Raw genomic sequence first — 15,281 nt, 5'->3', positions numbered from 1 at the left:
GGGCATTCCCCCATGCCCAGAGGTCCAGGGGTCCCCCACACTTGCAGCTGAGGGGATTCCCCCCACAAGCTGGGAGCTGCAGGGGTTTCCCAGGTGCCTGCAGTGGCTAGGGAGCTCCCAGGGTCCCCCTAAATCATGGGGACTGCAGATCAGTGGGGTATCCCCTGAACTTGCAGGATCATGGGGGATATCCCATGGGGAGTGCAGAGCCACAGGGGGATCCCCAATGGCCATGGAGACTGGATTCCCCCACACAAGTGAGGAATAGGGAGCTTCAAAGGATTTCCACCTTGCACTGGGGGCGGATTCCCAAGGGCGATTCCCAACTCCCCGGCCTCCGGGGAGGCTTAGGGGGTATTCACCCCCATTCACAGGGCCTGGGGAAGGGGAGCCATTTCCTCCCTGCCCCCAGGGAAATTCCCCAATGCCCCCAACCCCTGGGGAGCTACTCGGGATTCCTCCCGCATCTGTGGGTCCTTGGGAACTCCAGAGGTCCCAGGCACGCATGGTGACTGGGGAACTGAGGGGTATTCCACAATGCCCACGGGTTGTGGGGAACCGCAGGGCATTCCCCAATGCCTGGGAAGAGTGGGAAGCCATGGGCCCACGAGGACTGGTGGTGGCTTGCGAGCTGCGGGGGTGTTTCCCCACCAGCTGAAGCGGTTGCAGAGCTGCAGGGGATTTTTCCCTGACACCATGGGCTGGAGAGCACCGGGGCATGACCCCATGGAGACTGGGGAAATGCAGGGCATTCCCCGCCGCCATCAGCAGTGGCTGGAGTCAGAGCGATGGGGGAATCCCCTCACCCCCGAGGACTGGGGAGCCCTGAGTCACTCTCTTCCCAGGCTGGGGTGCCGCTGCAGATTCCTGCCTCGCCCACACAGGCTGGGCAGCTGGGGATTATTCACCCGTGCCTGGGGCAACTGAAGGTCCCACAGGGGAGGGTAGCCACAATGCATTCCCCCTGTCCATGCGGGCTAAGGAGCCACGATGGTTGAATGAAACTTTTCCCACAGGCAAGGCATTTCTGAAGTTGTGACCAGGGTCCCACAATGAGATTGCTCAATTAGGGCAAACTGCAAAGAATGGGGCCGACAATCCTCAAAACTGGTGGATATTCCAGTACTTAGATTCACCAAGCCAGAAACAAAACAGCTTCTACAATACCTTATTGACTGCACAGCTCCCTTAAGGCCTTGGACTCCCTCCCAGACAGCTCACTTCAACATGATGGGGATTACTGAAAATCTTCTTCATCATATTAAAAAGTTTCACCAATCCCAAAGGATTCAATACATTACCCACCAAGTTAAGGAATACTTCAGATCTCACCAAAATACACGCTTACAGCCAATTCTTATTAACTCAACTAAGATTTATTAAAAGAAGAAAAGAGAGAGTGTTGGTGAAAAGATCATTGTACATACAGCCACGCATAGAGTCCTTAGGTCAGTTTCACTGTAGGGATGATGCTTTAGAATTGCAAAGAGTCCTTTTCAGAATCATTTCATCAAGTTATAGTCCAATATCCAAATTTCAATGTCAGGGCGGTCCAGATGGGACTGGAGATCTCCGTCTTCCGACTCACACTCCCCACCAAATAAAGCTTAGGTAGATCAGAGAAGAAAGGATCATTTTTGCAGCATCTTGACAGCACACAGTCCTTGGCTAAACAAGAGGCTTTTGAAGTAACCTTCTATTTCCTAATCATCACTGGTAATTACATAGATTAACATCAGGTAATTCTCAATAAAGCAGTTCATAGACAGTTTATCACAAACTTTCAGAAGACAAACAATGACATTATAACAATCAAGTTTTATCTAAATGTTAATATTCCCTTTTGATCTTTGAATTCACAGAATACAGCCCTAGACAGGGACCGTTTATTACCATTGTTAACCTCTAATAAGATATAGCTAAACAACGACTACTACAGTTACCATCTTCTTCCATGTCTTTAACAATACACGTTTACCTTTCGAAGCTCTAGTTTATCTAACGAGGACTTTTCTAACATGTCTCTAAAGGTTGAATCTAGGTCAATGATGTGCAATTTCCTTAACACTTTCTGTCGCTGTGTCAGAGAACTTTAGATCCTGTGTGGATTCTTTCATGATTAATGAGGTGTGATCTCTGTGTGAAATTTCCCCACAGTCCAAGCACTGGTGGGGTCTTTCTCCTGTGTGGATTCTCTGACGTTTAACAAGGCGTGACCTCCATATGAAACCTTTTCCACAGACTAAACACTTGTGGGGTCTCTCTCCTGTGTGGATTATTTGATGTTTAAGAAGGTCTGACCTCTGTATGAAACTTTTTCCACAGTCCACACACTTATGGGGTCTCTCTCCTGTGTGGATGGCCTGATGTTTAACAAGGTCTGACCTCCGTATGAATCTTTTTCCACAGTCTAAACATTTATGGTGTCTCTCTCCTATGTGGAATACCTGATGTTTAACAAGGTCTGACCTCCATATGAAACTTTTTCCACAGACTAAACACTTATGGGATCCCTCTCCTGTGTGTAATGCCTGATGTTTAAAAAGAGCTGACCTCCGTCTGAAACTTTTCCCACAGTCCAGGCACTTGTGAGGTCTCTCTCCTGTGTGGATTTTCTGATGTTGAATAAGGTCTGACCTCCGTATAAAACTTTTCCCACAGTCCAAGCACTTGTGAGGTCTCTCTCCTGTGTGGATTCTCTGATGATGAGTAAGGTCTGACTTCCGTATGAAACTTTTCCCACAGTCCAAGCACTTATGGGGTCTCTCTCCTGTGTGGATTGCCTGATGATTAAAAAGGTCTGACCTCTGTATGAAACTTTTCCCACAGTCGAAGCACTTATGGGGTCTCTCTCCTGTGTGGATTGCCTGATGTTTAAGAAGGTCTGACCTCTGTATGAAACTTTTCAGACAGTCAAAGCACTTATAGGGTCTCTCTCCTGTGTGACTTAACTGATGTCTAAGTAGTTCTGACTTCCAAATGAAACATTTTCCACACTTGAGACATTGAGAGGCTCTCTCTACTGTGTGGCTTCTCCCATGGTTAGTCAGGTTTGAGCGATTCTTGAAGCTTTCCCCACAGTCCAAGCATTGAAGGGATTTCCCTCCATTATGGATTGTCTGATGTGTAAGAAGCCGTGATCTCGGAATGAATCCTTTTCCACACTGCAGGCAGTGACAGGATGTCTCTTCCTTGGGATTTGTCTGCTGGGTTGTGGGATCCTTGTCTCCTCCCCCACATTTAATAGATTCATCCAGTTTTTTCCTTGGATGGTGTCCCTGAAGGTTCTCTGACCTGTGCCAATTTCCCCAGGCTTCTCCTTGTTCCCTGCACTGGGAAAAATTCCCTTCAGCTCTTCCCACAAAGGTCCCCTGTGGTTCCACTTCCCCAAGCACTTCCTGATGAGGATTCCCCTCCTCCTTCTCACTCACTCGCTCAGCACCTGCTGGGAGAGAGACAATCCAGACAGAAGTCATTGTGCTGGGGAGAAAGAGGAATAGCACCGAGGGAAAACCCGAAACAAACACTGAGTGATTGGATTCTGCCTCCACATCCCACCCAAACACTCACAGGGAAGGAGAGATGGGAAGGAAACTCCTGCAGATAACAGGACAGATGGAAAGCCGTGAGCAATTTCTGCTGACTACTGCGCTATCCTGGGTGAGATAAGGAAGAACTGAGGGCGTTACTCTCACCATATTTTTCAGATTTTCAACTTTTTCCTTCATTCCCCAGATGGTTTCTGTGTCAGTCCTCACCTGTGCGGGTGCCTCTCAGGCTCTCTCTTTCCTCGGAGACCTGGAGATCCGGGACCCATGGCTCTTCCCCTCTTTCCAGGTGGGAGATCAGCTCAGGTTTGGGAAGGGGGAATCCTGTGCAGGGGGCGGAAATCAGACCAGATCAGAGTGCATGGAGGATTGAGAGCACGTCTTGTCACAAAGAACATTATATCCCTGTGCCCTGCTGGGGAACGTGGAACCCAAGAGGACGGGAACATGGTTGCTGAACCCCCTTGGGAGAAGCAGACATCTGGAGAGGTGAGGAGAATTTTTACACCCTCACTAGGAGTTTCCAGGATCTGTGCCGTCTAGGTGCCTTGCTAATGCACACAGCTCTGGCGTTAAACCCCTGCCTATTTCTAAGCCTTCTCAAGAGCTGGAGTTATTCCCAAGAAGGGAGGTAAATAAGGATTGTGTGTGAATGGGAATCAATACAGAAAGAACAATGGATGATTTCTGCCCCTTTGAAAGCTGGAGGGATGGGGATGAGCTAACATGTCCATTAAGTTTTGACACCATGTCTCACTGGAGAGGGCACTGGGATGCAAGTCTCTCTCACACAGCAGCTGTACATTACGCAAAACATTCCCCTCTGATCTAACTGACGAGGGAAGAACCTGACCAGAATCATACATACAGACTCCACGGCTTCTAATAACCAAGGGGACGGGAATCCCTTACCCAGCGAGGTCACCGTCTTGTAGTTCTCCTGCATGACGTCCCTGTAGAGGGCTCTCTGAGCGGGGTCCAGCAGAGCCCCCTGCCCCTGGGTGAAATACACAGCCACCTCCTCGAAGGTCACCGGTCCCTGAAACAACAAGAGTCCCCCACTCAGCATCTGCTGCCTTAGCACAATGTCACTAGTCACAGGAAAGGGGGAAAAACTCGAAGCTCTGGGAGGCCAGAGTAGCAGAATCTGACCCCTATTGTTCAGAGCAGTCAGGAGGCTTCAGGGCATGGGAAGAAAGTGAGAGCTCCTTGTCCCCCAAGCACACGGAGCAGGCCAGGGTTTTCTCATTTCCCACATGCCTGCCAGCCACAGGCTGAGACGGGAAGCAGAGCTCTGATCTGGGGACAGGGACAGGAATCCTAACAGCTTCCCTTCGTATTTCACAGCAGCCTCTGGCCAGTGGGTTCAGGCTCCAGCACTGTGCAGGGGGGTTGTGTCGTGTTTTCAGATATGGGGAATGTCCCTCTCCCCTTTGCTGCCAAGGGTCCTACTCAGAAAATCAGCAGGTTACTCACACCCTGTCTCCTCCCTGCCTCTCCCTCCCCCCATGCAGCAGCTCCCTGAAAATCCCCTACCTGAGCTGGCTCCATCACAGACATTTCCCTTCCCTGTCTCCTGGAAGACAGGCCGATCTGGAGAGAAATATGGACGCGATTCCTCAGCCTGTTGGGGTGAGAGGGGCGATGGGGGAGGTTACAGAAGGGGCTGGAGTCCATGTCGCACCCCGATTCCCCCCAGGCTCTTTAGACCCTCCCAGTAACAGTATCTCTGAGCCAAACGTTAAAAAAAGCAGAATCAAAGAGGCCACTCTTGGGGATTACCCCCCATTGCAGTGTAAACCTCTCTCCCTTAGCAATAGCCGGAGCCCTCTGTTGACAACACCTGAAGAATGAGCTGCCCTGGACTCCCCCGGCAGCCCCTGGGGACAACCAGGCAGAGGCTGATCCCATTGGCCCATCTGCACTCACCCCCTGCCAGAGTCAGCAGTGACTCTGGTCTGATACCGGTGTGGCTGAGATCTAAAACCTGCCTGGAAATCAGACCAAGACCTAGGGCAGCCCTGAACACTCAAGAATCAGAGCCCCAAAGTTCATGAGTTTGTCTCTTTTAAAAAAAATCCAATGGAAGCTGGGAGCAGTGTGTGTGCGGGAAGGGAGGGGGTTGCCCGTGGATATTTCCCTTGTAACTAGGCTCTGCCAGGGAAATGTAACTTGGAGAGACAGCATTGTCTGTTACCCCGTCATACATGGGGATGGTCATGTCGGTGTCTGTGAGTGTGATGCTCACAAAGGTGTGAGGCACAGTCTGGCAGGTGTAATAAAAATATACTAAGCTCACTTCACACATTGTCATGCTGTGTCTCAGCACAGGGCTGATCTTGCTCCAAAGCATCCAGAAGTAGGGAGGGGCGGTTACCAGACATGCTCTGTATTTGTTTCCAAAGCTGCATCGGATGTTTTCACTGGGCACATGCCACCTGGCCCGGCCGCTCCCTCTTTATTCACCTGAGAGCTGAGGCAATCAGAGCGTGGACAGGAGACAGGTGTTTAGGGCAGTCACCATCTCCATGCTCTGGAATGGCTCTGAATGAAGCCAGGCAGGACTCTGGTGTAGTGTGTCTCCCTCAGGGCACATTCTCACCAGGGCAAGAGACCAAAGGAGTCTTTATAGTTCACGCCCATGGGACAAGAGTGCGGCCATTTGGGCTATGTTCCTTACAAACGGGATCACTGAGCAGCCAGGCCAACACTGTCCGTACTCATAGCAGGATCTGCCATGACACTATCTGACCTTCACCCTCCTGCTCATGAAGCATGTCCTGTCCTTTGCAGGAGACAGCAGAGGAGCGAGATCACCTTACATTTCCACCTCAACCCATCTACTGAAATTCTGTCAGGCCAAAGCTGTGAAATATCGTAATGGCGTTTCTACACAAGGCAACACTCAGAAGATGAGATGAGCGCCCCACTGTTTCGCTCCTTCTCTTTGGACTTGAAACATCGCATGTGCATTACACCTGGACTATACAAAACTTAAAAATGTTCAAGAAGTGATCAAAGACCTGATAATTTGTAGTGTTTGGGGGAAAGTCTCTGTCTGGCTGTCCTGACTGCCAATGTCAAAATTAAGGCCACCTTACTTCTGACTGAGGGCATCCACACAGGGGTTTAAACCTCTGAAATTCATGTGGATTAACTTCACACCTTTAACAGCAGACCACGCAGACAAGCCCTGAAGAAGTAAATGGAAGGACATAAGAGAAAGTGGTGAGAGGGACTGGAGGATATAGATATTCAGGCCTGTCTGTAAAGGCCTATACTCTAAGAATTTAGGTGTATTCTTATCACTTGGCGAGTTATAGAGGTATAAAAGAAAGAATCAAAATCACTGTCTGCGGGTGTAAGGGCCTTCTCTCACTGTGACAGTCTGAGGCCCTGTGCTTAGGCTAAGGCCTTTGGCTAAGCAGCAAAGGCAGCCATAAGCTGGGACGCGAACGGTCACCTCCTCACACTCCAACCTAGTCACATTGAAATCAGGTGCTATTGGTGCAGAATACAATCCCGTCCTGATAATGGCCATCGCCTCCAGAGAAAGGGAAGTGCCTAGAAGATGCAAAAGGAAATTTAGTTTGACAGCATCCTGTCTGGCAAGAACTCACTTATCAATAGCTGGGATGTAAAATCCTCATTTCTTTGTTGTTCTATCACTGTAGTCCCCATTTCCCTATTGTTTGGCTGCATAATCTCTGTCTGGTTCTGTGATTGTTCCTGTCTGCTGTATAATTAATTTTGCTGGGTGTAAACTAATTAAGGTGGTGGGATATAATTGGTTACATAATCATGTTACAATATGTTAGGATTGGTTCGTTAAATTTCAGTAAAATGATTGGTTAAGGTATAGCTAAGCAGAACTCAAGTTTTACTATATAGTCTGCAGTCAATCAGGAAGTGGGGTGTGTGTGGGGGGGGGAATGGGAACAGGGAATGGGGGTGGGGAAATAGGAATCATGTTTTGCTAAGGGGGGAGAAATGGGAACAGGGACACAGGTAAGGCTCTGTGATGTCAAAGCTGGGAAGGGGGACACTAAGGAAGGAAACTGGAATCATGCTTGCTGGAAGTTCACCCCACTAAACATCGAATTGTTTGCACCTTTGGACTTTGGGTATTGTTGCTCTCTGTTCATGTGAGAAGGACCAGGGAAGTCGCAAAAACAGAGCAGAGGCAAAGTACCTTCGTTTCCCCAAAAGGTAAACAAGGTGAGGTCAGCACGGTGTCCCCTGACCTGACCAATGCAAAGGAGAAACAGAGCAATTCGTTTTAAAAATTCTTTGACTTTGGCCGTACAAATCAGTACACGTGTCACAACGAAGAACATCCCTGAAATGGAACACAACAAAAAATGGAAAACATAGGGAATGAGAAGCATAAACAATGTGGTAGAAAAATCCACATCAATGCATACAATCAATGAAGTCATAGGAAAGTCAAGTGGGCTCTTCAGAGTGTGCAGGATGGGGGGTTACTTACAGAAACAAGATTTCCAAATGAATTTTCAATTTTAAGTGGTGGTGGGGAATCACATGTTCCTGGGAGTGCAAAATGGCATTGAATGTTACAGGACTGTACAACCATTCTAGATATATGGATCCTTTGGAAGGGGTAGCAGTAAAACTATGAAGCTAGTACACCCCAAAGGCTCAGACACAAAAAGGTAATAAAAGAAAGACAAAATGTATTTATTTCTTTATTTAAATTGTAGACTTTTGGGTGCATAACTCACGGGGTTTGAATTTTTGGGGTTTCAGTCTATCTTGGGGATGTATATCTAACCTTAGTAAAAAAAAACAAACAAAAAAAACCTCACAGAAATTTATTTTTGAGAAGCATTTTTATACAAGACACTCTAAGGCCCTTAGGAACGGATTTTTAAAATGATTTAGGCCACTAGTCGCATATTTCAAAATATCTAGCTGCCTTCAACCTTGAAACTTTTGTCTGTTAGCTAATATTTGGGAACTAAGTTCTCGACACAAATGGGACATGAGAAAAAACACTAGGGTGCTGGATAGAGAGACAAAATAACAATTGGCGAAAGCAAAAGGAAATTGAAGGAGTTTTCAGACCAGCTCATGGAATCAGTCAGCAGTGAACTCAAATTACAACAGACCCTGAGATGTGATTGCTGAAGCTCCTCACAACTATTAATATTTCCCATGATTATTTGCCATTAAAAAGATGTATTCCAGGGCACAAAGACGTCCACCCGCACAACACTAATGAAGTGTAGGATGAAGAGCTCAGAGTAATACAAAGAATATTTTCAGAAGGAACTAATGTAAAGGAGTGAAACTGCCCAGACTGGATTCCAAGGGGAGTCAAACTCAGAGGGACAGGGACTAGGACACATGGATGAAGCGAGGGGCGGCTTGACACGGACACAGAAACTGAGACCCGGATTCTTTTAAACACTCGAAGCAGGTGTGACAGATCTGTGGGGGGGGTGTCTGTAAATATTTCAATGGACCAAGTCTCCTTTGGCAGCTCAGTAACATACAGGGGGGAGAGCGGCCCTGTCCAGGCTCTGCGAGGCACTGAGCCTTTAAGGACACGGCCCTGGGAGCGAAGATCCTTGGAAAGGGGGGAGAAAAAGCCCCCTCGGGGGGGGGGGGACTTTTATCCCCTCTGTCCCCGATCCCTGTCCACCGCACGTGTCTCTGTCCCAGCCTCCTGCAGGGCCCGGGCTGGCTCCCCCGCCCCTCTGCAGCTGGCTCAGCCCATCTGGGGGAATTTTTATCCCCCCGCCCCCCACATCCCTGGGTTTCCCCCCCGCCCCGCACACACCGGGGGCTGGCGGCGGCTTTCCCGGGCCCGGGGCAGGGAATCGCAGCCGGCTCCGCGGGGAGCAGCCCGGGGCCAAACCCGCCCCCTGCAGCCCGGGGGTGCCGGGGGGGGCGGGTCTCTCTTACCTTCCCCCCGAGCGGGGCCCCCCGGGGCAGGGGCCGGGCCGGGAAGGGGCCCTGGCCGGGCTGGGGGCTCTGCCCTGGGAGAGGCTCCCGGGGAGCAGCGGGCAGGGCCCGGCTGGAGGTTCCCCTCTCCCGGCTGCAGCCCGGGCTCCGGGATCCGGGCTCCCAGCACCAGCCGCCGGGGCGCGGGGATCTCGCCGGGAGCCAGAGTCCCCGCAGCGGCTGCGAGTCACTTCCTGCGGCCGGGCCTGAGCCCCGCGATCGCTCCCCCCAGAGCCGCCCCCCAGCCGCTCCCGGGTCCTAGCGATCAACCCACCGCTCTAGGCTTCGCCTCTCTCTGTCCGGCTTGTTACAGGCGCAGGCTTTGGGGTCCTATTGGGATCCTCATGGGTGTAGAAGGCGGGATGCTTCTAAATCACTTCCTCGTTAGTATAGTGGTGAGTATCCCCGCCTGTCACGCGGGAGACCGGGGTTCGATTCCCCGACGGGGAGGAAAAAGTCCTTTTGATGGAACAAAGAAGCAATGGTCTCAAGTTGCAGCGGGGGCGGTTTAGGTTGGATATTAGCAAACACTATTTCACTGGGAGGGCGGTGAAGCACTGGAAGGGGTTCCCTAGGGAGGTGGTGGAATCTCCTTCCTTAGAGGTTTTTAAAACCTGGCTTGGCAAAACCAATAAATATGCACTTAGCTAAGGGGTGGGGAGGAACTATTGTGGGGAGCTTTCCTGGCTTATACACACACCCCCCCCCCCGTGGACTCTAATAGCAGAAGGATCTGAGTCCTCGCTCCCACTCCCTTCACCTAGATGCCCGCCTGACCTCAAGGACTAGTCCCCAAAACTCTGAGGATGCTGGACCCAGGATTCCGGAGGGGACTTCACCCCCAATCTTGTTGCGATCACTGAGGACGGAGACTAGGGCGTCCCCACTCCGGGGTGCTCTCCTCGCTTTGGATGCTTCCCTGACCAGTGCATTGAGTTCAGAACAAATGCAATTTATTAAACAGCAAGTAATAAAAAAAAATAAGGAAAAAATGGGAAAGGCGAAAGGAAAACACGTCACCCCGCTCTGTGAGCAGGGCCGGATTAACCCTCCTGTGGGCCGGGTCTATTAGATTTTATGGGGCCCTCTTGGCTGGGGGTATCTCCCTGCTCTAGGGTCTAGGCTCTAGGGTCCCCCCTCGCCCTCCCCAGCTGCTCACTGCACCCAGCTCCGGACTGCTCCAGTTTCCCTCTGGCTCAGCACTGCTGCTCAAGGCGCCGACTTCCGCTCTGGCCGGTGGATGCTCGACCTCCCTCCTCCCCAACCCCTTGCCCCAAGCCCCCGCCCGCCTTTCCCATTCTCCCGCAGGCAGCTGCAGCTCACACCAAGGGTGGCACCCCAGGCCCCGACTCCCTCATTGGCTGCCTGCCCTGTCAATGGGGCTGACCTAGAGCCTTGGCCTCTCCCCATTGGCACTGGTGACTAGTCTCAGGTTCTTCATTTCTCATTGGCCCTTCCCCTGTTTTTTGGTACTGGGAGAGGGCCACTCAACACCCCCCCCCCCGCCCACTAAGTTTCAGTGGGGGGCCAACAGTCCCCTTATCCATAGACACATCAAAATCATTGTAATTTATTTATTGCTAGCTAGTAAGTCTGCTGCTGGGAAAAGTGATATTTGTATGTTTGTTAATATTTTTCACAGCCTCTCAGCTAGAGACTTGCGTTGCCAACCAGGTAATATTTAAAACCAGACCCTACAGTAGGAGTGCTGGAACTTCTTCTGCCCCAACTTTTCCCCACGAGCCCCTGCCCTGAGCCCCCGCCACACCCTGCACCCCCGTGCACCCCAACCTCCTGCCCTGAGCCCCTGCCTGCACCTCGCACCCTTACTGCACCCCAACCCACTGCCCTGAGCCCCTTGCTGCACCCCACACCCCTCCTGTACCCCAACCCCCTGTCCTGAGCTCCCTCCTGCAGTCTGCACCCCTCCTGCATCCCTGCCCTGAGCCTCCTCCTGCACATTGCACCCCTTCCCACACCCCACACTCCCTTCCGCACCCCCAACCCCCTGCACTGGCCCTGCATACAATTTCCCCACCCTGATGTGACCCTCGGACCAAAAGGTTTGCCCACCCCTGAACTAGACTTTGGGTGTCCGGTCAGTAGATCTGATCAGACACTGTCAGGTTCCCTTTTTAACTGGACTTTCCAGTCGAAAACTGGGCACCTGGCCACCGTAACAGCACCCAATGTGCAATAAATGTTGGGAATGCATCGGGGACAACTTTGGCTTTCCAAAGTTGAGGGAAGTAACCAGGGGGCAGCCGGGTTAGACTCGGCTCTGACCAGCAGGGACGAATTCATTGGTCTAGATGAAATTACTATAAGGTGGGTGCACAACTGGTTGAAAGACTGTACTCCGAGACAGAGTAGTTATCAGTGGTCTGGTGTCAAACTGGGAGGGGACCGGTGGAGGAGGGGAGAAGCCCCATGTGGCTTCCCCTGCTCTTTACTGGGAACAGGGAGCATAGGCGCCAACTTCCCTGCTTTCCCCTAGGTGCTTGAACCCCTGTCTGCACCTGGCCCTGCCCCCACTCCACCCCTTCCATGAGGCCCCACCCCTACCCCACCTCTTCCCACCCCTACCCTGTCTCCATTCCAACCCCTTCCCCAAAGTCCCCACCCTGGCCCCGCCTCTTCCCCGCCTCCTCCCCTGAGTGCACCATGTTCCCACTCCTCCCCACCCTCCCAGGGCATGCTAATGCCACCAAACAGCTGTTTGGCAGTGGTCGGGTGGGAAGCGCTGGAGGTAGGTGGAGGAGCAGGGACGCGGTGTGCTCAGGGCGGGAGGAGGAGGTGGGGCAGGGGAGAGGGAAGCTTGGCTGCCAGTGGGTGCAGAGCACCCACTAATTTTTCCCTGGGGGTGCTCCAGCACCCAAGGAGTCGGCACCTATGAGAGGGAGTGTGTGTCGTGGGGGACAGAGAACATGGAGTGGGAGAGGGGCAGCCCACCCAGAGCTTGTGGGGAAGCCAGGCTCCTGGGAGGGAGCAACCACTGGGGCTGAGAGATCAGGCTCTCCGCTCCACACATTGTGCCTTTTAGGTCAGTGGAAGTGCTCCTGGTGAGGTCAGGCCCCCCACCCCAAGGAGGGTAGTGTGGACATCGCTTACTGCAGTAATTCCTGTGGTGGCTCAAAGTCAACCTAATAGAGCTCGACTTAGGTTTGGTATATAGATGTCCCCTTACAAGCAAAAGGATTTCTCTCACCCAAGAGCTTTCAGGAGTCCATGCTCACTGGAAAGCCTTCCAGCTAGGACCACTCCTCAATGATGCTCCTATTGTCTTTCAAGCGATCCTGCTTCACAAGTCACTTCCTGCTGCCCAGGCTGAGTCCAGCCAATGATCGCTCCCACAGCCAGAGTGGGTTTGGGGGGTGGAGGGAGAGAAAACCTGGATTTGTGCTGGAAATGGCCCAACTTGATTATCATACACATTGTAAGGAGAGTGATCACTTTAGATAAGCTATTACCAGCAGGAGAGTGGGGTGGGGGGAGGTATATTTTCATGCTTTGTGTGTATAAAAAGATCTTCTACACTTTCCACAGTATGCATCCGATGAAGTGAGCTGTAGCTCACAAAAGCTTATGCTCAGATACATTGGTTAGTCTCTAAGGTGCCACAAGTCCTCCTTTTCTTTTTGCGAATACAGACTAACACGGCTGCTACTCTGAAACCTAAACAACATAGCAACATCAGCCAGTTTTCTACTCCCAGCCTTGCACCCCGGGAATGTGCATCTTGGATTGCTCAGTCTGTTCACTGTGCTGGACAAACTCAATAATTTGTGGGTCATCCCCACAAAGGGGCCTGATTATCCACAGCCTTGTTCTCTCAAGTCAAATCCCCCAAACACTTCAATGAAAACACACAGCTCCAGACAAAATACTAAGAGCAGTTTATTAACTTGAGCAAGGGGGATTTTCAGGGATTGCAAGGGAGAAAGATGTAAAAGATCACAACTAGTTAAAAAAATAACATTTAAAAATGCATTTTAAATCCTAAATTTTACCAAGCTAAGGAAACAGGTTTTCCCACCTCACCTGCTGTTGCAGGCAGTTCACAGTTCTTAGTACCCAGGCTGGATTTCCTTCCAGTCTTGATCCACCCTCGCCAGTCCAATGCCCCTGTTGCCTTTCAAGCCTCTTGTTTCCTTCTGTCAAAATGGGAGAGGAGGGGTAAAAATGGAGGCAATTCTCCCTTGTTCTTTTGTACCACTCTCCTTTTTGAGGTTTACCCACCCCCAGTCAGTCTGAGGCCTAAGTGAACTACCAGCCTTTGCAACTCTCTTGTTCACAACTCACCTACTGGTGAATGGCCAGCTAAGCAATTAAGGGCCACTTAGCACCTAGCTGGTCTGCAGGTACCATTGTCTCTAAAGAGCTAGTCTGTGGGCGTTTTCCAGCTTTCCAGCATGTAACAAACATACAGCAAACTCTCATGGCTCCATGGACAGCGCTGATAGACACATTTTAACAGGACAATAATATTCTGCAGACGATGGCTTTTCCTAGGATACTTCACAAGACATACTTTGGAGAAGATTTATCATTTTGTAAACGTGGTGCCCATAAGAGTGTAGACCAGTGGTTCTCAAATGTTTCATTGGGCCCCCCCTTCTTTGTATCTGTGGTCATTTAGGCCCCCACTCTCACAAGCACATATATGGCCACCCAGCTCTAAAGACAGAGTCGTTGCTGGGGAGGCGCCCAGCTCTGAAGGCCTCCAATAGGAGCACAGAAGGAAGGGTGACGGAGTGAAAAGTGATATTCGTCAATATCGCTGTTCACAGCAGACTTATCACCCCATTGCCACCCTGACTTCTGCCCTGCTGCTCCACCTGGCTTTTGAGAGCCTGAGCCTGAGCCCACCTCCCACATAGGCCTGTTCCTTCTTCATCAGCCCCAGCCACCTGGGACCCACAGCCAGTGCTCTTTAAAGAAAACCCAAACAACCCACAGAGGTCACGCCTCTCTTGACACATTCCTCTGCCTCCCTTCGGAGGCCTGCCCCATAGTTTGAGAATTGCTAGTGTAGACAGTCACCATTGGGATTGGTAGCCAAGATGGTAACACCTACTCTTTTCTGTGTCTGGGATCCCCAGAGAAAATGTCCAAGCATGAGAGCGGAATAGATCCCATTAACATTAACCTTACAAAACAGTTTGGGGATTTCAGCTATACACATTCCCTCCATCCTTCAGCCCCTACCCGCAGCAATTTCAATGAGACTGGGCTAGAATTGGGCAGGTGGCATGGGCGACGGGTATAATGTCTGAATTATTGATATCTGAATTAACAGAATACAGGAACCCTTAGGATAAATTGTTAACCTCTAACAAGATATAGCTAAACATAGACCACTACAGTTACCCCTCTTCTTCCAAGTGTTTAACAATACATGTTTACATTTCAAACTCCAGCTTATCTAAGGTGGACACACTTTTATAAAGGTTAAATCTGAATCAATTACATGCGAGTTGTTTAACACTTTCTTGCAATGTGTGACAGAAGTTTAGATCCTGTGTGGATTCTCCCATGTTTAATGAGGTATGATCTCTGTGTGAAACTTTTCCCACAGTCCAAGCACTTAGAATATCAGGGTTGGAAGGGACCTCAGGAGGTCATCTAGTCCAACTCCCTGCTCAAAGCAGGACCAATCTCCAATTTTTGCCCCAGATCCCTAAATAGCCCCCTCAAGGATTGAACTCACAACCCTGGGTTTAGCAGGCCAATAGCACTGAGCTATCCCCCCACTCCCCCAAAATG

The 15,281-nt window shown here is 50.7% G+C and overlaps 1 protein-coding gene and 1 non-coding gene across 6 annotated transcripts in view; one reads left to right on the top strand and one right to left on the bottom strand.

Moving 5' to 3' along the window:
- Positions 1-1,369: 1,369 nt before the first annotated feature.
- The window catches only part of LOC140898045 (uncharacterized), a 129,315-nt gene continuing 115,403 nt past the window's right edge, over positions 1,370-15,281 (bottom strand). Inside the window, exons 1-6 of one of the 5 annotated variants that reach the window (XM_073311472.1) lie at positions 9,477-9,562; positions 5,848-6,741; positions 5,085-5,172; positions 4,461-4,587; positions 3,759-3,872; positions 1,370-3,445 (exon numbers count right to left, since the gene is read on the bottom strand). In XM_073311472.1, coding sequence (XP_073167573.1) covers positions 2,043-3,445; positions 3,759-3,872; positions 4,461-4,587; positions 5,085-5,108 — 1,668 coding nt within the window. In that variant the 5' untranslated portion in view covers positions 5,109-5,172; positions 5,848-6,741; positions 9,477-9,562 and the 3' untranslated portion in view covers positions 1,370-2,042. Of the gene's footprint in view, positions 3,446-3,758; positions 3,873-4,460; positions 4,588-5,084; positions 5,173-5,847; positions 6,742-7,168; positions 7,793-9,476; positions 9,563-15,281 lie in introns of those variants that run through there. The other 4 variants (XM_073311470.1, XM_073311474.1, XM_073311471.1 and 1 more) reach the window with 4 other exon arrangements.
- Positions 9,894-9,965, top strand: TRNAD-GUC (transfer RNA aspartic acid (anticodon GUC)). Its single transcript has one exon. It is a non-coding gene; the product is annotated as a tRNA-Asp (tRNA).

This window comes from Lepidochelys kempii, chromosome 14 (genome assembly GCF_965140265.1).
Source record: "Lepidochelys kempii isolate rLepKem1 chromosome 14, rLepKem1.hap2, whole genome shotgun sequence".
Lineage (NCBI taxonomy): Eukaryota > Metazoa > Chordata > Testudines > Cheloniidae > Lepidochelys > Lepidochelys kempii.
Note: the sequence above shows the minus strand (reverse complement) of the source record. Positions and strands in the feature narration are given on the sequence as shown.